The 24,815-nt window shown below is 41.4% G+C and overlaps 1 protein-coding gene across 4 annotated transcripts in view; it reads left to right on the top strand.

Annotated features, from left to right (window-relative positions):
- Positions 1 to 15,106: 15,106 nt before the first annotated feature.
- Positions 15,107 to 24,815, top strand: part of PTPN3 (protein tyrosine phosphatase non-receptor type 3) — a 1,694,656-nt gene continuing 1,684,947 nt past the window's right edge. Inside the window, exon 1 of one of the 4 annotated variants that reach the window (XM_069219598.1) lies at positions 15,107 to 15,205. Coding sequence is in view for 2 of the 4 variants with exons in the window: in XM_069219596.1 (XP_069075697.1) it covers positions 15,154 to 15,205 (52 nt within the window). In the remaining 2 variants the exon portion in view is untranslated. The remainder of the gene's footprint in view (positions 15,206 to 24,815) is intronic. The other 3 variants (XM_069219596.1, XM_069219595.1, XM_069219597.1) reach the window with 3 other exon arrangements.

The following is a 24,815-nucleotide window of genomic DNA, read 5'->3' as shown; positions in this document are numbered from 1 at the left end:
ATCCAGTTCTGCATGCAATTTGCATAGCGTTAAAACACTGGCACTGAGGTCTGGTTAGTAGGCCTCAGTGCACTCTCAGAGTCAAAACGTCAGCAGCTAATAGCCCAAATGGGGGCAAAAAGTGGGAGAAAACCTGCAAAAAGCCTGTATCCTTAACACCTGTTATAACACACAAGGGAAATCTGTTATTTTGATACTCACTGAGTTCTACACTAGGTTAACAGAACATTAGGAAAATAAGTTGGAACCTTTACACAGAATAGTAAAAATGTAAAATCTGTTAAGGGAGCAAGAAGCGTGTTTTAAAATGATTGACGACAAAAATGTTCAAGCACCCAGAATAAAACATTTTAAATTAAGTGATATGTGCTAGCTGGGTGTTTGATTAAGTGTGGTGTTAATGCAAAAGGGAGGTAGCAATGAGTGAGGAGTGTCATCTGGTTTGAGAGCTTTACAACTGAAAAAAATGATCTGCAATGAAGTGGGATATTCTGCCTTGTAAGTAGGCTACAGAACATCTTAGAGTGTACCAATAAGGAAAAAATCTATAAGACCAATCACAAATCTGTGGTAGGTATGCTTGCATCTCTTGTCATAGGTTGCTACTACATTGCCTGGTAAGCCTGGCATCTAAGTTGGAGGCTTATTACTGCTCTATGTTCCTGGTGAACTTAATAGACATGCAAATGGATTGCCTAAGCTGTCCTTGAATGTGGAAGTTTAGAGTTATTGGAGAAGTATGAAGCTGCAGTTACTTATGAGGATGTGTTACACAGAGTTAGGACGCATGGTCACATTCGATTGTCAGATCATAAATGGAGGAGGGGCAGAGAAAAGTTTAAATGTCTTGGGATGATGTAGGATTTTCTTGGTTTCAGGGAGGCCTGAGGAAAAGTATTCAAACTGGGACTTACTAGGTGATCAAAGAGGAATTGATGTTAAACGCAGGATCGGAGGTCCGAAATGACAAAATTATACCGCTTGGAGGTTTATGTTAAGATTTTGTAGTATTTCGCCATTGTGGTATATCAAGAAAAAAAAGTGAAACTTGAAGGGTGTTTTTGGTGGCCCGTGATGGATATTACAATCCAGAGGAAGTTGAGGAATAGAGAGATTTTCTATAGGAGTGTCGAACCAGCTAAAGTGTGCAGTATGTCTGCAAATTCAGTGGAATAACTAGGCCTTGACAATACTTATTGGACCTTTTTCGTTTCTACAACAAGGAGAATCATATGATAAGGATATGAAAGACTATTATTCTAGGTGGTTGGAGATGTGCATGGTCAGCATTGTCACTATGGAAGTGGTGATCAATTTTCTAGAGGATATATTTTGCTGTAAATGCATTTCTAGAGATGATGTTCATTCAATTTACATTGAGGATGCAGGGTTTTCAGAGAAAAAGTGGAATTAAGTATGCATGTGTGGTGTTGCACCAACTCGAGACCAATAGCCAATAATTATGTTTTGACAGATTGAGTCGATCCAGATGCCTTTGAAGTCTGCAATTTGTTGGCAAAAGACGTTGAAGGCTACACTACTGTCATGACTTCCCAGAGTGCTATCATAGAGAAGTCAACTTTTGCATTACTAAGGAGGGGGGCAAACCAACAACTAAACTGGTACCATAGTGGTTAAAAGGCAGGAAGGAAATAGCGGTTTAGTTGAAGATGAATGAAAATAGTGATGAGATACCAAGAAAGAATGAGTAGGTATGTGAACAGCTAGAGACATTTTCAGGTCTAAATGTCCTGTGATTAAGGTAGATCAAAATGTTAGGAATATGAAACTGTATGTAAAGATTGGCTGGAGGAGAACAGGATAAAACACGGAAAAGACACAAAGGAGGATGGGGAGAAAAGAGAGTTTCAGTATTCTAATGGCTGACCCAGAATACATCAACTGGAAGATGGTATACATGAAAGAGGATGCAAGGATAAGGGCTGGAGTCCAACAACATGGAAAAGGGTGTGGACTTTTTGTACAGGCAGGCACATGGAGGAAGAAGATGGGAACAAGATCCCAGAACAATGAGCTGCATAGTCAGGTGCAGCAGGAGCCTTGAAGAGGTAGAAGACGCAGAGAAAGGAATAGCTGGAGGTCTGGTGGGGAGTCCTCAGAATCGAGCAGCAGCTGTGTAACAGCCCAGCAACCTTAAGAAGGGAGGCGCTGTGGTCCTGGCTAATGCGACCCCAGAACAGGGTTGCAAGAACAAGCAAGTGAAATGGTTACTGTTCACAGTGGTGATCAGGAGGGCCTGTGGGCAACTGGAGTGAAGACAAAGAGGGCACTGGGGAATCTTGTTCTGAAATGTACATGTGAAGACAAACAAATCACAAGAGTGGAAAAAGGTTAATGAGGGGAAACAACACTGATGGTTACATGTGGTGTAAGTGCTTTGCTTTAGGTTTATCTGGTACTCCGTTTGTCTTCCGTTTTCTCCAAAGCACAATACCTTCTTAAGGAGTTGGTGGAAAACAAACAGATGACTTCATGGTGGAAACCCAAGAGAAGAGAATTCTGAAGACTCAGAGACAGGACTCTCTCCTTGGTGTCAAGATACACTGCCTAGGAATAAAACCTTTAAATAAATAACACTTAAATAACTTACTGACTAGTGTGGTTGCAGCCCTGTTGCAGTGGTATTAGAAGCAGGATTTTGGATACAATCACGACAACCAATAACCATGGAAGATAAAATTAAACAACTGGCAGTCACATTTGCAGCTGGTGGTAGAGGAACAGGCGCAAACACTGCAACTGGAAAGGAACATTTTGAAGACTGCTCTAAAGAAATTGGCAACTTTAATAACTAATAACCAACAGGTACAGGATACAGCAATATTACATCTAGCAGATGTAACAGCCAACATAAAGTTTCATTTAAATGTCTCACTACAATATTACAAAAATATCAGCCGGGAGAAGATCCTGGCTTCTTCTTTACTAAATTTCAAAGAGTAAATTCTACAACTGCTTGTCCTCCGGAGCTTTGGGGACAGTATGTAGCCCCCTTACTTTCTGGGAAGCCACAAATAGCTTATCAGGTACCTAAACCGGAGATTAAAAAAAACATATTGGAGTGTTTGGGGTATGATGTTGCATTCTACAGTGCAAATGTCCAAAAACAGAAATGGGGAGCTAGAGACAATCCTCAAGCCAAATACTCTATAATATAGGATTTAGGTAACCAATTGTTACAGCCGATAAGTTCCATGATGAATGAGGTTGTCAAAAAGTTTTTTCTGGGTCAACTTTTAGAGGCTTTACCGACGTACCGGAATTTGGATTCACCAACACCCCAATTTAACAGTGCATACCGTAGCTCTACAGAGTTTAAAATGAACTAGTCAAAAGGGAACCTCTGAAACAATTTGAACCTTAGGCCATTTTCAAAACCTAGAGAACATTATTTTCCTAATTGTAAGCTGCTGATGAAGTCCCCGGTTGAGGGATATTTACAGGGACCTCAATGTTGTAACTGTGAGGAATGGGGCCAGGTTGCAAGGAAATACCCTCAGAAGCTACGGGATCCTAAAATTATGGTGATGGATATGCTAGTGGAAATGTGTTATCTATGTAAAACCCATCATAATTTATAGGAAAGACATTGTAGTAAATGACACTCAGGTTTAAGCACTGATAGACTATGGGGGGTCATTTCACAGTTTTGAAAAAACAAGATTATGGGGGGTCATTTCACAATCTCCAACTAAAAATGTTTAAGGTTCGGTCAGCTGGAATAAGACAGAAGAGTGTTGATTACATGTGTACATGGAGACAGGAAATCATACTCCTCAGCAAATGTCTCCTTTGAGGTAGATGGAGAGGAAGAGAAAATGAGAGCAGAAGTAATCACCGAATTGGAAGAGGATGTGATTATAGGACTAGACCATCCGGGTTTTCACAAATACATTATATCACAAGGGGGAAGGAAGGTGGATGTTTGAAGGACGCTCCCTTTCAAAATTCTACGACAGAGATAGGTAGATCAAATAGCAAAAAATAAAAAAAAGACAGACATAAGGATAAGCCAATTTGCCAGGAATTTACATGATAATCAAAACAATATGTCTTAACCTACAGATGGAGGTTTGGAATATCATTGTAGTTCCAGGGCCACAAAAAGAGAAGAAAGCAATCTAGCCAACATGTGGAAACAAGCCAGGAGTGAAGTGAAAGTCCATGTAAGACCTTATTTTGTTTTAATAAAAATGGGTTACTGTATCAAGTAGTGGGGAAAAGACAGTAAAAGAAAGTTCAGTTGGAAGTTCCTATTCTCTTCTGCAGACAAGTGGTACATTTGTCCCATTGTTAGGTGGGAGAGGGACACAATAGATGAAAAAATAAAGGGGGATACTTGCTAGGAAAGTTTTACTGGCCAGGTGTAGATGGGGATCTCAGACAATTTTGTGCCTCCTATGAGAACTGTCAATTGATAAACCTGTCACGGATTTTAAAAGTGCCCTTGCATCCATTTCCTGTCATTTTTCATTTCGAAGAGTAGCGAAGAAGTTGGTTGGGCAACTATTTTTATCTGATGGGGGCATCAGTATATTCTGGCATTGTCAGACTATGCTACCAGGTATCTGTAGACAATCCCTTTACCAAGTATGATGTCAGGGGTAGGTTGGGCCATGATCAATTTTTTCCAGAGTTGTTTTCCTAATGAGTTGTTAAAGAATCAACGAACCCGATTTATTTTCAAACGATGCCTCAATTTATAAGGTTCTGGGAATATAATAAATACAGACCATGTTGAGAAAAATGATTGATGAAAATGGAAGGGACTAAGATATGAAAGCTATCGGGTGTCATGTAGAGAGTTCAAAAGGTTTTCACCTTTTGAGTTACTGTTTGGGAGACAGCCATGTGCACCCTTGGACATGGCGGCAAAACTGTGGGACGAAGAAACTGAGAGCAGAGATTTGTTACTATATGCTGCTAGCGTGAAGCATAATGTAACATTAGGGAGTATTTGGAAATAGCTCAGCGATAACAAAAATGGCTCTATGAGAAACTAACAAAATGTTAGAGAGATCAGTCAAGGGGATCAAGTCCTTACTCTATTTCTAACTTATGATACCAAAGTCTTGGCTAAAAGGCAGAGGCCTATGAGATTATGTAAAAAATCGCTACAGTAACTTACCAACTAGCTGTACCACACAAACCTAGAGAGGGTGAGATTTATCATGTGAATATTTTTTTTAAATGAGAAAAGCCAGGAACCGTTGAACTAGCTCCTGATGTAACATCCCATTCCATAACAAATTCCCAGCTCTTAAAGATAATGTTTACCCTTGCTGACGATCAGAAAAGGCAGTTGGGGTTCCTATAAAAGAAACAGTCCAATTTTGTTTTCAAGAAAACCAGGGAGACTCATATTATTAACCATGAGATCATTACAGAGGACAAACAAGTGGTTAAGTTATGCCCATATAGAATATCAGTGGTACGATGGGAGGCTGTAGAAAGGGAGGTTGTGGAGTTGTTGAAGACAGATTTTATTGAAACACTGAAAAGCGCTTGGTGTTCCCCAATTGTATTGGTGTCAAAGTCGGATAGTAGCATTAGATTTTGTATTGATTTTAGGAGGTTGAATAGTATCTCAAAATTTGACAAGTATGCAATGTGGGAGAGGGGTGAGCTGTTGAAAATCCTGGGTGAGGCTAAAGTTGTATCCAGGCTGGATTTAACATAAGGGAATTGGCAGTTTGTTCTGTCTGGTGATGCAAGGTGACGCAAGAGAAAAGAACAGAGAAAATCATCTGGCTTGTATCATTTTAAAGTTCTGCCCTTTGGGTCACATAGCACCCCAGAACCTTTTCAAAGGTTGATGGATAAACTTTTGCGACCGCATCAGAAGCATACAGCAGCATACTTAGATAACACTGTGATATTCAGTGACAGTTGGGTATTACACATACAGCATGTCGCGAAGATTCTTGCGGCCCTTCAAGACACAGGCTTAACAATTAACCCTAGGAAAAGTTAATTAGCCACTGATCCTATAAATTATTTAGAATTTCAAGTACAAGCTGAAACAATATGACAACAAGCTGATAAAATAGAAAGGGAGGCAGAAACCTGGAGGAAGAAGACGGGAATGAGACCATCAAAGGGAGAGCTGCAGAGTCAGGTGTATCTGAATGGAGCAGATCAGGGACAGATGACACAGAGGGGAGGTGCAGCGGCAGGAGGTCTTGTGAGGAATCCTTAGAATCCAGGAGTGGCTGTGTATCAGCCCAGTGACCTTAAGAAAGAAGTTGATGTAGTCCTGGATGCTGCAACGCTGGTACAAGGTCATGGTCACAGGCAAGTGAGATGGTGATTGTTTGTGGGGTAATCAGGTGGGCCTGTGGGCAAATGGACTGAAGTCAAATTCAGCAATGGGCAATCTTCTTTGAAACACACACAACCTGCATGGGTGAAGATTTGGGGAAGATAAAAAGTCACAACAGTGGAAAAAGTTGTTGAGGGGACCCATGATTTAAGGTGGTGGTGACACATGGTCTAAGTGCCATGCTCTAGGTTTATCCAATACTCTGTTCTTGTTCTGTTTTCTCTGCGGCTCAATACTTTCTTAAGTAGTCTGTGGAAAAAGACCAGAGGATGCCAGAGTAATGTTTTGGTGTGTTGACGTGATTATGTTGATACTGCCTGTAGGATCAACAGGAGTGATGTTGTGAGAAGGTAAATGTGGTTTAGGTACTGAGGAGGAAATAAGGGTGCTGCTTGGGATAACTTGTCCAGGATCAGATAGCTGTACACATTTCTTCATTCTCGGCATGTAGTTCTCGGAAAACACCAGGAAGTTTTATATGATTTTGTTAAATTAGTTTGTTTTGTTCAGCGGTTTCTGTTAGGTAGTGCGAGCTTGCGTGGATGGAGATATGCAGTAAGTGACTGGTGTGGATTAAAGAATTTATAGTGAGGAATTTGGAAGTGGAGTGGATGACATGAGATTGTTAGCATGTTGGTGGCGTGTCCATTTGAATAAGCGCTGGTCCTCACATTGAGCTTATCCTGTGGAAATAAACTATTCTTGCAACTACTTTGTGATTCATGAACATGGACTACTCAACAGTGGTGTTCACTCTTTTTATGCAGAGTACTCAAGTTTCCAGACTGTGTGTGTTAAAACTCAACTAGCCCTACTTTTTTTTCTGTGCTTCTTAGTACAACAGTCTTTAAATTATATTCACATACACAGGACTACAAGTACAATAGAAAGGATAAAACTGGCCTCAGTAACTTTCTTACACATGCAATCTAGAAACCCAACAGCACTATTTACATTGTACCTCTTTGTACAAGCCTGTTTTTTCCTATTTGCTGTAATCATAGCAGCTCCACCAAAAACTTTACGAACTACGGTAGCTTTCAGAGCTTTTGGGTATTCTTTCCATTTCCTTTTCCTCCTGCATCTAGTCTACATCAGGAAAAGGAAAAAGAAAACCAAAGGACAGCTCTCAAACTACCCATGTCATTCAAAAGCTGCTCACCTGCACTAGATTTTAACTATATTCTGGTATTGCTGCTTCCTAATTACAAATGTAGGACTACAAATACCAAACTGGAAAGCAAACAAGTATTAGCAAAGCTAATAGGTCTTGCCTTGTCACGTTGCCAACACTGCTCAATACCGGCAAAAACAAAAAAAAAATGGTTAATGCTACGGATGAACAGCATTGGCCAAGAAAACAAAAAAAGCAATCATGTATATGCCAGATATATAGGTCACCACAGGTCAGTGGTCGAAGTGCATTAAACAAAATATGTGAACCATAATGCTGTGCACAAAGGGAAAGGGAGAGTAAGCACGGGGTCAAAGGTGTGGCTAAAAAACAAAGAAATTCTGTAACGTTTTCAGTCTTGCACCTTGTTTTGCTATACTTCAGGTTGAGAGAAGACAAAATGAAAGAAATTCCAACAATGCAGCACTCTTAGTCTGACTAATTAATTTATTAAGGCACTTCTCAAGATTCATGCAGGGAAAGCGTTTAGGTCAAATGCAGCAAAACAAGTCTTGGTGAGAAAGAGAGCGAGAGGCGCGAAAAACATGTTGCATAAATTGAGCGTAGAAAATCACCTGCACCACCAATATGACGGTGTTTGAAGCTAAGCTAACCACAAAATGGAGTCAGTGCTCAAGATGGAGCTGGGGGTAAAATACAGATAGCATTACAATCCACCCTTTGACGAGTGACTCTTGTAACATACGGGTTCAAAATGAACTCTTTTTGGTCTAAACATGGCAAGCAAATTAGGTATGCATTGTACACAGCAACACCACGTTATAACTACAGAAATTACCAAGAGTATCCCACCCAAAACACTGCGTAACTATCCAAAATCAGGCCCTGGAACAACCAATCCCACCACCCTTTATCCACATCTTGTTTTAATCCTTTCACCAATTCATGTAAAGTGTTAATATGGGACTGAATAGATGTAGAATGATTTAACAAATTAAAACAGCATATGCCTTCAAATTCAAAGCAACCGTGATCATGCTTTAACATTAAATAGTGGCTCTATTTTACAATGCAGCTTTTCTAGTACCACGTATATAACTAGTAAAAATTCAGATAAAGCAATGGAAGTATGATTAATATTCTTAACTATAGGCATGCCAATTTATTGATCATTTGAGTATTATAAACGGCTAATCCGGGCATGCCTACAATAGAAAGACTCAAGAGTATGTATTCTGATTTAGATAATAATTGCATGTCAGAATCACAATCTTCATTTAATTGAATAGCTTCCCTTGGATAACGAGTATGTACAGAATGAAATGGAAACATCATGAAACCTAAATGTGTAAATGTACACAAAACACCAGTTATATTAGCGGTTATGTAGGTGAAATTTATTTTTCCACACGAGAACAACCAGCCCACTGGTAATTTCATAAGCTTGATGTGACTGGTAGCAGTGACCATGTGAACACAGGACATTGAATTATCCATTCTTTTACAATGTTTATCTGTTCGGTAATGGCAGAGTATTTTTTGGTTCCCACTGTATCTCTTTGAGCCAAATTGATAACAACCATCATCCAAATACAAAGTCAGCCCCTTTAAAATGTCAATTCCCAGTATATATTCTAGAAGGGGCACAATCAAAACAGTGTATTCTCTTTGTGGCAGTCTCCCTATTTTCATTTGAACAGTAGTTTGCCCAGCAGGGGCTTGTTTTCCACCCATCCCTGTGATGGTGTAGTGCTGGCCAGTGAACTTTTGGGGATTTCCATAAATTAAAGAGGCCTCCGCTCCAGTGTCAACTAATTCTCAGACTCTTTGCACATTTTTGTGTTTCCAGTGTATTTCTAAATCAACATATGGTCTGTTATCTTTGCGATCTCATCCCTGTACCTGAGGTTGGCCGGTTTCCTAGTCTGATTAAAACCTCTCAACTTTTGTCCAAGTCAGGTCTGGATATATGCTTTTATATCTGCGAGCACGCTCTACTCTCTCCCTGCTTTCAACATTTAACCCCTTGTTGTCCCAACCTTCCTCCTCTTTGTTAAGAGACAATGGGCCATATGTACGAAAGCTTTTCCCCATAGACACAGAATGGGTAAAATCCTTTCGTACATCTGGCCCAATGTTCTCTCTTTCCTTTCCATCCTCCTGCTTGGGTGGGTGAGTTACACATTTATTATCTTTCTTGTGAACCCACCAGCTACCTTCTTTTCATTCCTGACCTCTTTTACGGTACATCTCCCACAGGCTTTTGGTATCTATTTCATCAATCTGCTCCTTACTGACACCATCCTTCAGTAATGCCATGAACATCTCTCTCCTAGATACTCGGTTGTTATCTGTGCGACCCTCAGACCTCGAGGCTCTCTCTGGTTTACTCCAATCTCCTAGCTCACAAAGAGCCTCTAGCTCCTTGTTTATTCTTTGCCCTGTCTGACTGATTAGGAGAGTCAACATTACTTGCTTGTCACCTGGAGGGGCAAGGTGAATTATTTTATTTCATGCTGAAATGTCAGTGGAGCCTCTAACAAATTGTGAGCTTCATCTAACAGAATAGCAGTTTTCATACTTTATTCCTTAATTCCTTGCATGGCACCTCTCAATATGTACCAAGGCTTATCATTTTGTGGCCCGTCTTATTCAGTATGGTATTTCTGATTACATCCCATGACTGCCAGTTGTAATAAATTGTTTGCTCCTTGATTCCCATAACTCCTGAATTGTGCTTGTACCAAGGGTTCAGTGCTAAGAGTACAAAACTTCCTTGAATCTCCTGAATTGAATGTCACCCCTGAAGCACTTGTGTCAAATGACCTCACCGTCCACGTAAGCAGTGCTTCCCCACGTTTCTGTTTAAATCTGTCCATAATAGTATTAACTTCTTGCTAAGTGTAATCTTCTAACGAATGCATTTCAATTTCTCCTGGGTTCTGTAGGGGCACTGTATTTTTTGTCTGAATATGCGCTGTGCATGAACCATTCTTGGCTCACCCTGTCCGCCACCTTTTTTAACCTCTTCATCACTGAAATTTGAAAAATCAGTACTTTCCCATATATTTGTGCCCCACAGATACGGATTCCAATATAACCCTGCATTGGCAATTGCAAAATGAACTTTCTTTATTTTACTATTGTTCCCGAAATTTGTTCTGCGCAACTTTGACAGCGGCTTTCTCTGCCACGGACTGATAGGTATCGGCCTTATCTTGCAATCGCTTATTTTGACAAGACAGCGTAGCTACAGTATTCTTAGTTTCAACTAACTGCCTAATTGCTGATTCTCTTGTTCTAACTGCTTGCATTTCTCATACATTTTTCTATAGGCCACCCTAAAATAGATAAATCAACACTTAGTTCAAAATTTACCTTTTTTAAACATAGAAGCACATTTTGGGTCGCTGCATCCCAAAGGCATTCTTCCCAGGACTCAGAAAGCCCCGAAAACCAAGAGCACTTGTTCACCAAAACATTATAAGGTGCATTGATCCACCCTAGAATCTCACATGCACTTTTAGAAATGGTTTGCAATGCTGCTTTTGACTTCTTGCCAAAATTATTTCAATTTTAAATCTTATCCTTTTCAACCTTTCCCTCCTTTCCGACTATGCCAAAGTGTTTTTCTGTACTTCAGACTGAGAAAAGACAAAATGAAAGGAATGCCAACAATGCAGCACTCTTAGTCTGAGTAATAAATTTATTAAGACACTTCTCAAGGTTCGTACAGGGAAAGCGTTTAAGTCCAATGCAGCAACACAAGTACACTTCTGGAAATAATCACATGAGAATAATAATAATGATAATAAAAACAAACAAAGAAAATACACTACTTTAACCATGGATAATATATCTATATATAGTGATTATATATTCATACACAATGCAAAGATAAAAATAAGAATTAAAAGTGCATCACCATGGGACGTGACATAGACATCATCTGTTTGCCAGCTGCAAGCCGTGAACCCAAACGACCACAAAAAGAGAGAACAACGCACAATGGGAATCCAGGCAAAGGCATCCCCCTCCCGGAAAGAGTTCTGTCTAACCCCAGTCATCAAGCTTCCCTCTTAAATACCTTAAGTTGGGGAGGAGAATTCTAAAAACTCCCCCCTCCCATACAGGAAGTTGTTGTTCAAACGCTGGCTGTACCAGATCCGTGTTGAAAGAGCACGTTTAGAGATTGGCTTCCTACCAAGGTGTGCTCCCAAGACTGAACTGTTCCTTGCTGTACCATAAACATTCTCTTGTGCATCCTTATCTCTCCCTCACTCCTCCCTGTCTTGGTGAAAAAGAGAGCGAGAGGAGCGAAAAAGATGTTGCATAAGTTGTGCGCCGAAAAATACCGACACCACCAATATGACCGTGTTTAAAGCTAAACTAAGCACAAAATAGAGTCAGTGGTCAAGATAGAGCTGGGGGGTAAAATATAGATAGCATTACACACCTTCGGGTAGCTATATATATATTAAGACACAGTTTAAATGAAAAATAAAGTTAATCAGTTAGGAAACGCACTATTGTACATTATGTCACCTCTACTAGTTAATCTACTGCAGAAGTCTGTGCGTGCAACACACAGACCACTGCAGTAGATTAACTAATAGAGGTGACATCCTGGTTGTTGCAGTGGAGAATAGTGACATGTTTAGTGCTACGAAGTCCCAGTCAGAGACAGAAAGCACTGTGAACGTTTAAGTCATTTAAGCATTGTGAACATGTTTAAGTCATTATTTTAAACTCCCATTAGATAAAATATCAGGTAAGCTGCTACAAAATGCACAAACGTTTTTAAGATAAAAAGGTGTTTTAAAAGTATAGCTTTTAGTGATATACAGACTTTACATAGTGTTTTTTTAATAACTGTCCATTAAAAGCACACACTCCACAGCTCAGCTGGTAACTCCCTTGCAATACCACTAAAAAACAGAATATGTGTGTCATAAGGAAGCTTCAAGTGATTCCATCAATGAAAGTCAATACTGGCTTCCAAGTACCCTTTACTTTTGCAGATTAACCAGTTGTGCACATTTACATTTATTTTAGGCAAGCAAGTGCCCTGGAAAGAAAGCTTTTTTGGCTGACTTCCCCTCCCTCAATTTCACAGCACAGAAGACTCCATGTCTTACATCTCATGTGAAGCATTTCAAGTGTCGGAATGAACCATCCCAGGACGGTTGTTTTTTTTTCTTTCACAAAAAGTAGCAGAACTGTTTTTTGAAAATTAGAAAAGTATGGACACTTTGCACCCCTCAGATCCCTCCATCTTTGACCACTGCCATCATCAGCTTTCGAGCGATGTTGTATATCCATGCATGTTTCATTAAGCATGCAGATACATGTCATTAAGCAGTTACAATTTTTTAAACACAATTATCATTCCAAGAAACCAGATGCCCATCTTGGAGTGGTAAATTAAAACATAAATAAAACATGCATGGAACTCGTTTCGAGAAAGGAGTAGCTGACTAGCCAATTGCCACTGCCGGGCTCTCTTTAAAATTTAAAAAAAAAATACTAATATTTTTTTTTTTATTGAAGGGCATGGGAGGCTGCGGGGGGTTAAAAGTAAACACTACAGATGAGCTGTGTCAGTGGTCATGGAGAAGATTAATAAAAACAAATAAATAAAGCTGAACTAAGGGTTGATGGAAGCCACTGATAAGCTTGGGGTGAGCAAAAATGAGTGTGAGTGTGTGAAGATGGTAACCACACAGAGGTTACAGATTAAAAACACACAAGCAAAAGCACATGACAAAAAATAGTATTCTGAATGTAAGCAGTGTGAGGATGGAAGTCATCCAATCAAAAAGGATGGTAATCAGCAATCTCCAGGGGAGGCTCAAACACAACAGGAAGGAAAGCTCTTCAATAAAAGCAAGCAATTAACTGACAAGAAAGCCAACCAATGATAAACAATGCTTTGACTCAAAGCCCAGTGAAAGTATAGGTATACTCGTAATCATTAAAATTGTGTGATTCTGCATCCGGAGTATCTTCTGCCAAAGAATGGATTTGGTGCATTTGTTACATAATACATCATGTGCTGCTTAATTATTTTACCTTGAAAAAGTTTTGTTTCTAGCTCAAATGATCAAAAGTTACTAAAACACTCAAACGTGTTACGGCATGCTGGAAGGTCCCTCGCAAAAGTTGACTGGTCAACTTTCAATTGCCTATTGCTCTATGTGTGTATTAAACTGTACTTAAGAGGTGAACCTTCTCCCAGACAATGTTAATGTGTTACATAAAACTAAATACTGCAGTCTCAAAAGGTGCCACATAATTTGCATTTTCTTGCTGCATAATTTAGTCAGTCATGCTGCATTAAGTTGACCCTGTCTGTCGCATAATTCTGTGGCCCTGTGTATAGTTAGTCCACAATCGGTCTTTCGACATCTGCCAGCAAAACCTAAATATAGGGAATGTGAGATTTTACGGATCACAACTTTCAGGGAACATCTTGACAGCACTGTCCTCTAGACAGAGGCTGTCCCCTCCAAAAAAAGCCTAAGCTTAACAAGTAAAGGACCTTCTGTGACCATGACACAAGGTAAGCATGATGTATTGGTCAGCGATCATGTATACAGAGCAGAGGGCTAGTAGAACTGGATGGATGTTCTTTTGCCTCAAAGTAGTAGCGGTCCACCCCATTTATAACATTGTCTTGGCTTAGCAGGAGGCTGGAGCATCTCATATACCGAAAACTGTATGGGGCAATACCAATGAGTCTGGTAAGGTTACAAATTAGAATGTGGTGGTACAGGTTTATGGTCCTTGGCAGGGTACTAACTGGACACCTTTACAAAACATGCATTCTGAAATGAATGGAGACATTTCACCGTGACCTGAGTGAATCTTTATGTGCATGATTATTTAAAACCTATGCAAAAACACAATACATAAAAATGATTGGAACTACTACAAAGCTTAAAATTACAATGCATCATTAAAAGCCGTAACCTTTTCGACCTCTATCATCACACCTTTAGTCTAAAGTCTAAGTCTCTTAGTCTAAAATAAGTTTAAATCACTGAGCGTGGTACACGCACCGTACCGCACATAGGGGTGACAATGAGATAAATTACACCACATACTACAACTAAATCCGCAGCATAAGTCGCCTAACAGACACAGCGACGTCGTCTCGTGGATCCCTTCAACGTGACACTGTGGATCTTATTACCGCGCAGGACGGAACTAGGAGACACAGGGGCAAACTTAAACGAGCGCCCAAGGATCCACTGCTTTAAGTCATAGACTAGAAGCTGATTGTCCCTCTACACTAGACCGATTTGTTACAGGTCACAGGTTTCCCGTAAGGAGTTTAATGTGGTGCTGTTCGACACCTGCTGTCACTGATGCGCAATACCCCCTTAATAACATGTACTATCAAGCACAGCCCACAAACTAGTTTGTATTCAGGTAGAGAGACGTGCGTACTACTGGGACGGTCCCTTCCGGAGCGATTGCGCGATCCCTTCCGGGAAGGCGGAGCGATCACTTCCGGGGCGGGATCTCTCAGTTACTAACCAATTGCAGAATTTATGGGGCGGTGCAGCCACCCAGCCTCTCCTAGTACCACCCCTTAGAATGTCTGTCAGCCAAATCTAGATTTCCGATTGGCTCTGCTTTTCCCATATTTTTGTAACTACTTTAGAGTCGAATGCCAGGCGGAGGCGATCGGATTGAGGAGACCGTCTTTCGGGAGACGGAAGGTAAGTGTCACATTCCGGACCCTACAGGGTTCGACCAGATGACACTTGACTACAGTGATAATAAATTCTGTTGATGACCCGAACACCATAGCTAGCGGGGGCAGACCATGAGCGACAAGTCTACTTACTATGACCTTTCTCTCCCATATCTTCTCTTTTTTATTTTTTCTTCTCCGCTTCCTTCTATAATTTCTTCTCTCATGTATTATTTTCATTTATTCCTCAGCGTATCCCCCTCCAAGCTCTTTGAATACTATTGCCGCCATATTATACTTACATTTTCTTTTCCTTAATTTTCACCACGTTTATACTTACATTTTGTATAGACCTTTCTATTTCCTGTCAGCCTTTCTGTCATGCTATTATTCTCCCCACTTTATTCGTCTGCTTTCTTTCCATGTGGCTCGCTTTTTATATCTTCCTTTCTCAATGTCGCTTCCTTTCAACTCAAAACCCTGTGGTTCCTATTGTACCCTAAACTCGCGAATGCCCCTTCTGCACTCATGTATTCCATGATAGCACATTCTGTATCAGCCATCCAGTGGGTAGTCCCGCTGCACCGTGTGTCTGTCCCTACATTAATAGTCCTCTGTCTTTCTGGATTTACAAGCTCTAGTTAGCATGTGTTAAGCACACATGGTAGAGAAATTGAAACTTTAAACTTATTTACTGTCATTAGTTTATCTAATTGTGGCTTCTCCTTGCTTTCTTCACATTGCTCTGCAAGAGGAACATGCAGCCTTCATGAGCTTAATCCAGTTTCTAGCATTAGAAAAGAAAACAGCCTCTATTAGCTATTTCGGTTTACAGGTTAGAGGGATTGTAAACCATGCCCTATGTCACTATAGTCTCGCCCTGTGCTACTTGCCTGCCATTTCCTAGCAAAACACCAGGCATGGTAAGGCTCTTCCATGCTCTGCCTTTTTCTCTTTTGTTACTGCCCCCCCCCCCCCGATCCCTTCTGTCATTTCCCATTCTTTAGCTCTCTCCAGTCGTTACCCTTGTCTTTTTCTCCCTCTTGTGACTGCTTCTTGCTATATCTGCGTCTTCTCGCTGCCCCCTTATTGTCACTATATTTTTGTCTTCTTCCGTTTCCTCGCTTGCTAGCAAACACTTATCACAGCCACCTCATCCTATTGTTGCTCCATCTCTCTGTTACTGCCCTTCTTTGTTCTGTCACTGCCCAACTCGTTTTCCTATCACCAGAGCCGAATCTCTCTATTTCCAATCCCCGTACTACTCTCTCTCTACAGTTACCACACTTCCCCTCTTTTGTCATTGCCATCTCTTCTGTTGGTTCCTCTTCACATTTCCTTGTTCCAGTTGTGGCTTCTCTCTCTCTCTCTCTCCTGTCAGTTTTTTTGTCCTGTCACTGCAGTTGGACATTGCCACCTCACTGCATGCCATATCATTGGCACTTCTATGCCACAGGCGGTCGATGAAACATTTGCTTTAAGAATGGGCCTTAGTTTTCACTTTTGTAGTATGCACTTGATCCTGGCGAAGAAAATAGATGGTGGAATGTTGGTAACTGTTATTGGATGAGCTTCATTAAAATTGCACTGTTTATCAAGGAAAACAATAAGGCAGTAACCCATGTTAATGAATTCCAACTCTAGTTTCAGACTGTCGCAGGGAAGACCATTCTGAGCGAAAACGTTGCCATTTCAAACTTTGCCATTTAATTTATCAGTAATGTGTCCACGTGAAAACTAAGTTCAGATGTAGAACAAGGGGGTATTAGTAGCTTGAGATATTTCCCTAATATTGTTATTTGTTTTGGTATTTTATATTGCAGGGACGTGCTTCATTTCAAGTCACACAGAGCTCAGTGCATACAAAAATGGAGAGATGCAGTGATATTTATTTAGAAGGAGTTGTGTGCTAGAGTTACGATAATAAATACAAGTGCTGGGCTCATATTCACAGTCGCCTGTTGTAGATACATTTGAATGGAAACGATAATTTGCAAATGAGATATGTATCCCTATGTACCTGCTGAAGCTGGTGCCCAGGTGTTTCTTCTTAAACTGACTTAAAAATGCCGGGGATGGCAACTTGACACGTTCTTATTGCCTAACTGCTGTAATCTGGAAAATAATAAATGCGGCATCATCTCAAAAATAGGCAACATAAAAGTTGTTGGGCCACGGTAGGAATGGAGCAGAATTAGAGCTCCACCAATTGAAAGCTGTGCTGCCATGTAACCATGGGTACATCATGCGGAATAAGAACTTGCGACATACACACGTTCTAAGCAAGCATGGGGCTGGTTACCAGCATAGCTTCAGAAAACAGCAGAGTGTAATTAATTTCCTAGAATGTACTAAAATACAAAGACCTGTAAAGCAAAACCCCTACTGTCCCAAAGTATCCGGGTCTTCTGGTCAACCTGCAAAAAAAAAGGTCTGCGTGCTCTTCTTCTATTTGTGTTTAATTCCATTTTATTTCTAGGTTATAGCTCAGAATTAACATTTTCATTACCAGGAGTCTCGAGAGTATCAACACAGGTAGCGCTTTCCAATAGACAGTTAGTTTGACCTGCGTATTAATATGGACTTGGCCTCGTCACCGTTTGAAATGCACGACTTTACTTTCGACTACAGTCTATATGAGACTAAACCCCCTCCAACTACTTATTCTCTGGCCTAGGTTCCACATGCTTGGAAAACTGTATTGCGTTCCGTCGGATGTTTGTTACGAACCACAACCACTGTGCCTCTCATTTGGCTAGTTGGTTGCACCCTCGTCCATTTCCTAAATGTGCCTTTCTTGTGTGTCACAGTTGCAGCCGAAGCTTACATCAATATTTAGACGGGGCTGCCGGAGATTAAGGAAGCTGGGGAAGATGTTTTCATTTATTTAGTTCTTCTGCACTGCCTGGAGAGTTCCTTCTCCAGAGGCTGCGTGGGTGGAACTTGCAGTCCCCTCTCCCCACAGCCACCGCAGAGCTGCGACGTGAAGGGCACTGAAGGGTAAGCAGGTTTTCGCAACAACAGCCAATTTGTTGTGCAATATGAAAATAGTAAAAAATGGTGTGCAGAGACCATGACCCTGTGTCTAGCCCTCCCTTTCAACCTCTTTTATACTCATTCTTTGAAAAGAACGTTGATAATTTTCTGGTATGACCTTTCAAAATATGTATGCAGCCCTTTACATTTCCACACCCTATCCGATGTCGACATGAACATTTGGGGTGTGTGTATGATATTGAGAGATATATATATATATATATATATATATATATATATATATATATATATATATATATATTGGAAAGTGAGACAGAAAACTGCATCACACTTATGTGAGACTCCTCACATCTCTCCCGTTTGCTCTGTGGCCATGGCGCTTTGAATCCACTTGCTTATGTCAACTAATGTTTTACTTTTCATTTTAAATTTATGTGGCAAGATAAGTCCAGTTAGGAATTTACAATGCCAATAGCTCCAACTGGAGCAATTTGCGAGACCCACTGCATTGCAAATGCTTGCTATTTCTGGGATTCTGTCCAACTCCCTCGAGACCCTCCAAACACTCAAGAAGTAAAAGGTCATTTAAAAAAAGAATTTGGAAATGGATCCACCCACACCCCTAGTTAGAACAACTTAACTTACATGCAGACTACCGACTATCACACCACTGTAAGTGCGTCAATGCAGACTATTCCAGACCACTCAACACTATAAGAATGGCTTGGATGGCAGGTATTAGTAAAACCACTGCCTCAGTTTAAGCACTGGATAAATGCTATTCCAGCCACTACCATCCTCATCTTTACACACATTATGGAACCCAGACGCCAACACTGTTATTGTGCATGGCCTGCAATTGAGTCCAACTTTTATTGTGTATTCTGCAAACGCTTTGTGACGTTTAAGCATAAGTGGTGCCCAAAGCTGTGATTCAGCAGGCGCAGCCCCACATCACCACAGATGGAACACCACTTGCCTTGGCCTCGGTTTAGGTGTGTGCTGCAACATCCAATGTGTTTGTGCATGAAATATAAAGGTTTCTGTCATCGATCCTGGTAGGGAAGTGTATTGTAGGGTAAGTGCGCTGTATTTTTTGTGTGTCGATGGTGCATAAAGTGTCAATATGAAATTGCTCGAAAGTTGGACTCGTAAATATTTTAGCCAGTTACCTAATTTTGCCCCAAATCGGGCACATCCAAGGCTTTGCTTGTCTAAAGTTATGAATGTTGCATTTTCTGGAAAATGTGTTTGGATTCTAGAAAATGAACGTAACATAAACTCTGTTCTGAACTCAACTGGGTAGTTAGCAGTGAGCAATCACTTGATGTGGAGTCTTAATATCGCACTCCATTTCTATACATGTATGAGTGATAAGAGTATTTGCATCCTTCACATTTCGTTTTGAATGCTCCGGCTGCCCAGCACTCGGGAAGGTCGTGTTTTAATGAGTTGTAGATTGGGTTAAACATTAATCTGTAATCTTCATGCACTGGCTTTTCTCTGAATCTTGCCAAGAAATAGGGAACTGGTTTCTTGGCAAGCGTTAAGGGTCCTTTCTATTTATTGCTGGAATGTTGACATCATTTTTAGGGAGTAAAACAAGAGAATACTACTCTAAAGAGGCCATAGGAAGTTCAAAACTATACATCGTGCTTTCATTTTGTAACAGTGCATGTGTTGGGCTCCACCGTCTTGTTGGAGAACTGGATAAAAACTTTATTATCTTAGGAAACCTGTTAAGGGCATTCATATTAAGACTGTGTCAAAATTAGTGTATTTAGTGCACTTTTATATTTGGGATGTCTTGGTATATTCATTACTTCATGCCTTCCATTCTTTCCCCATTCGAGTCCCTTCTGCATTCTCTGTAATTGTCTGAATAATTTGTAACCTATTTCTGCAGCCCACTATTGATCTGCATTTTATAAGTCCATGGTATGTTTAATGCAGGAGCTGTCGTGTTCTCTGAGATACATACATTAAAATACGAATGTTAGTAAAAATTAAGGGTTATTAGGATTGTGAATCTACAGATCTTCCTTACAGGGATGCGCAGATAGGATCTTCTTGTTCTGAGTGTGTTCTTATTACCATAAAACAAGGTGTACATCTGTTTGTGGGTTTATTTTGTTGACCACACTTCTAGACTATACTTCTAGTGGGACATGATAACCCCTTTGCTGCCAAGGTTTTTTCACGCCCAGTGCTGAGCCCTTTTCTTATATTAGGGTGTACTTCTTGCCTAACTAGTTTTTCACAAAAGGTATCCAGCCCAAATTTGCGTCTGACCCCCTCCCCCACCGGACGCCTCCCCCGCATATCTTATGGATTCTAAAGGTATACAATGTTTATGGATTTCCTGCGAGAACCTGAGAAAATAACTAAAGTACAGCAAAATGTTATGCTTTTTTTTTTCAATTGGGAAAACAGCGCATGCAAGAAAGCACAGTGCTGTTTCTGAAATGGAATATAAAAAAGGTTTTATGTGACAAAATCACCCTTTTAACAGCTTTCTCAATCGAGCAGAGTTGCAAAAACACATTCTTTCCCTATTTTTTACTTTATTTTTTTGTTTTGCATTTTCCTAATTTTTGAGGTTCCAGAACTCTTTCAGTTTGTTAGAAATGGGTGTGAACCCCATAGGTGTCCTACAGAGCTATATGTTTATGAAAAGGAGACCAAATTCCGAATACAGCAAGGTGTCATTTTGTGTAGATCACTCAGGGTTTTCCCAAACAAGCTTGTTAGTGAAATTAAAAGCAATGTAAAAAAAAAAATATATATATAAAGCTGACAATATTTTCATCTATACTTTACTTGCCATGATGGCAGATTAAGAAAAAGCAATATTCTGTTACGCCTGCCAGGCCCTACTGGTTGCAGGGATATATCTTGTTTGTTGGTTATCCAAAAACACGCAATACCCAGGCCCAGCAACCGAGCTGCGGCTTATAATGATTGTTCATTGTGGACCAACACACCGCAATTCATTTTGGTTAAATATAATCATTGAAGAATAGTGATGAAGGACACCTATTGATTTTTTAAAAATGTCCTCAAGTTACAAAGTTTGGGACTGTAGAACTAAGAATTTGGGGATACCCATACTGTTATGTGATTCAGAGTGCATTTTCCAAAACGTGCTCCTTATTGCACACTGGCTTACATTTAGAAGTAAAAAAATTCATATGTTCTACCACTTGGTTTCCTATTAAAAGCAGTACTCTGCTTGTATGGCTGAGCCTGGCACCCATGACACAAAGCCCCAAAATTTAACGTGGAAGCTTCACGTTTTTTGAAAGAAAAGCAATGCTACTTTTGGTGATGTGGGTGGCTGTGAATTTGAGGCGCAGACTCAGCCACAACCTAGGGAAACCTACTAAATCTCAACATTTTTGTAAACTAGACACCCAAGGAAGTCCAGGGTAGTGTCACCTGCGTGGATCAGACTAATGTTTATTACCCATTGTGCTTTGCAAACGTCAAACTTTGGCTCTAAACATACATTTGCCTTACATTTCTGTGAGAGAAAGTTCAAAAAGCTACAGGGATCCAAAAACAATTCACACTCTCCAGCATACCCACACTTCTCCTGAGAAAAATAGGACGCCTTTTGTGTGATTAGGTCTAGTTCTTGTGACACAAAAGGCCCAAAATCTCAACGTGGGCACATCATGTTTTCTGGAAGGTAAAGACTCCTTTTAGTGATGTGGGTAGTTGAAGATGACAACAGCTGAGCCAAACCAGACATTTTTGATTAAAAACCCAGAGGAGCTCAGGGTGGTGTCCCTTGTGTATATCGCACTAACTGAGGGAAGGGTGCCTATGCATCTCTGTGGCCAACCTACACCCCCCCGATGATCCCTGGTGCTCTCTTTGCCAATTATGTCTCTTCAGCAGCTCTCCTCCCCGAAGAGGGGTGAAATGCCCCCATGCATGCGGCTGCTGCTCCTCTAACTGTTGCTGCCATCTGGTAGCCAGTGACATCATGCGGCACTTTGACATCTTTGTTCTGGGTCGAGCGAGTTGATATGGAAGTGATTCTGCATAGTTCCCTGACTTTCTTTTTGAAGGAGGATCCTCATGTGGAAGCATTATGGAGGTAGTACTTAGGATGTGAACATCTCTTCAATGGCTCAAAAGTGGTTAAGATACATTTAACGGTCTGTTCATATGGTCTTCCTTTGTACAAGTAGCCTATTTGAACAGAAAATAGACAGGTTTGGTTATTTGTGTTTTTTGTTAATACTTTACTGCCTTATTGGCAACAAGTTGCTTTTAAAATGACTTTGTAAGCAAAATAGTCAAATAATGTAGGGAACATTTAAGAACTTGTAATTAACTTTGAATTTAGGCTGATAGAGGTAGCTATAGCAGAGCAGCTTAGGCTGAACTAGGTGACATGCAAAGCTCCTACTATACCACTTATATCATATAGGTACTATATCATAAGAAAGACAATACTCAGAGCTACTAAAAATAAAGGTACTTTATTTTAGTGACAATGTGCCAAAAATATCTGGGGATATACTCCCTCAGGAGGTTAGTAAAATACACAAACCAAAAATCAGGTAAGTAAAACAGTCAGAAAGTAGTGCAAACACTGTAGAATACAATAGGATGCAATAGGGCTTGGGCAACACAAACCATATACTGAGAAAGTGGAATGCGAACCAAAATTGGACCCCTATGCTAGAGTAGTGTGTAGAGGGTCGCTGGGAGTGTAAGAAAAGACTAAGGGTGTCCAAGATAACCCACCTCAAAACCCTGGAAAGTAGGAGTAAAGTACTACTATTTCCCCAGAAACACACTAAAGTCGTGATAGAGGATTTTGCAAACACTACAACAGACTGCAAAGCACTGAAGGCGGATTCCTGGACCTGAGGACCTGCAAAGGAAGGAGACCAAGTCCAAGAGTCGTGAAAGTGTCCAGGGGGGGGGCAGGAGCCCACTAAACCCCGGATGAAGGTGCAAAATGGCTGCCTCTGGATGGAAGAAGCTGAAGATTCTGCAACAACGAAAGGTGGTAGGAACTTTTCCTTCATGCAGAAGATGTCCAACGGAGTGCTGGAGGATGCAGAGTTGTTTCTTTGGCAAAAGACCGCAAACAAGCCTTGCTATCTGCAAGAGTCACGGTTGAAGAAAAAGGGTGCTGCCCGGGCCCAGGAAGGACCAGGATGTCGCCACTTGGGAGAGGAGACAGAGGGGGCCCTCAGCAACGTAGAAAGCCCACGCACAAGAAGGTAGCACCTGCAGAAGTCCTTGAACACCGGTTCAAGAAGTCTGAACACAGCGGTCGTCTCAACACTGCAAAAGAGGGTCCCACGAAGCCGGATATCAACTCAGGGAGCTGAGCATCGCAGGACAGAGTGCTGGGGACCTAGGCTTGGCTGCACATGAAGGATTTCGTGGAAATGTGCACAGAAGCCCTGGTAGCTGCAGTTCACGCGGTTCACAGAATTACTGTCTGGGGGGGGAGGCAAGGACTTACCTCCTCCAAATTTGGACAGTTGCACCAATGGACAGTCTAGGTCACTTGGCTCCACCACCTGTGTGCCAGGGGCCACGCTCGTCAGGATGAGAGGGGTCCCAGAGTACCGGTGATGCTGAAGTTTGGTGCCTGCTGAAGCAGGGGGAAGAGTCCGTCGACCCTCAGGGGATTTCTTAGTGGATTCCAGTGCAGGATGAAGGCAGGAAGCCCCCAAAGCATGGACCACCAGGAAACAGAGAAAGCCGGCAGGATTAGGCGCTACAATGTGGCTGGTAGTCTTCTTGCTACTTTGTTGCAGTTTTGCAGGCGTCCTGGAGCAGTCAGCGGTCGATCCTTGGCAGAAGTCGAAGAGAGAGGTGCAGAGGAACTCTGGTGAATTCTAGTGGGCTTCCATTATCCGAGGAAAAGCCCACTGAAGAGACCCTAAATCGCCCTCAGAGGAGGATTGGACCACCTAGTCAGGTAAGCACCTATCAGGAGGAGTCTCTGATGTCACCTGCTGGCACTGGCCACTCAGAGGCCTCCAGAGTGCCCTCACACCTCTGGATCCAAGATGGCAGAGGTCTGGGACACTGGAGGAGCTTTGGGCACCACCCCTGGGGTGGTGATGGACAGGGTAGTCGTCACTCCCCTTTCCTTTGTCCAGTTTTGCAGCAGAGCAGGGACTGGGGGTTCCCTAAACTGGTGTAGACTGGCTTATACAAGGAGGGCACCATCTGTGCCCTTCAGAGCATTTCCAGAGGCTGGGAGAGGCTACCCCTCCCCAGCCTTCAACACCTATTTCCAAAGGGAGAGGGTGTAACACCCTCTCTCAGAGGAAATTCTTTGTTCTGCCTTCCTGAGACTGGGCTGCCCAGACCCCAGGAGGGGAGAACCCTGTCTGTGCGGTGGCAGCAGCGGTAGCTGCAGAGAAAACCCCAGAGAATTGGTTTGGCAGTATCCCGAGTCCATAGTGGAGCCCTGGGGATGCATGGAATTGGCTCCCCAATACCAGAGTTGGAATGGGGGGACAATTCCATGATCTTAGACATGTTACATGGCCATATTCGGAGTTACCATTGTGAAGCTACATATAGGTATTAACCTATATGTAGTGCACACGTGTAATGGCGTCTCTGCACTCACAAAGTCTGGGGAAATGGCC

This window comes from Pleurodeles waltl, chromosome 2_2, assembly GCF_031143425.1.
Source record: "Pleurodeles waltl isolate 20211129_DDA chromosome 2_2, aPleWal1.hap1.20221129, whole genome shotgun sequence".
NCBI lineage: Eukaryota > Metazoa > Chordata > Amphibia > Caudata > Salamandridae > Pleurodeles > Pleurodeles waltl.
This window is presented reverse-complemented; position numbering and strand designations above follow the sequence as displayed.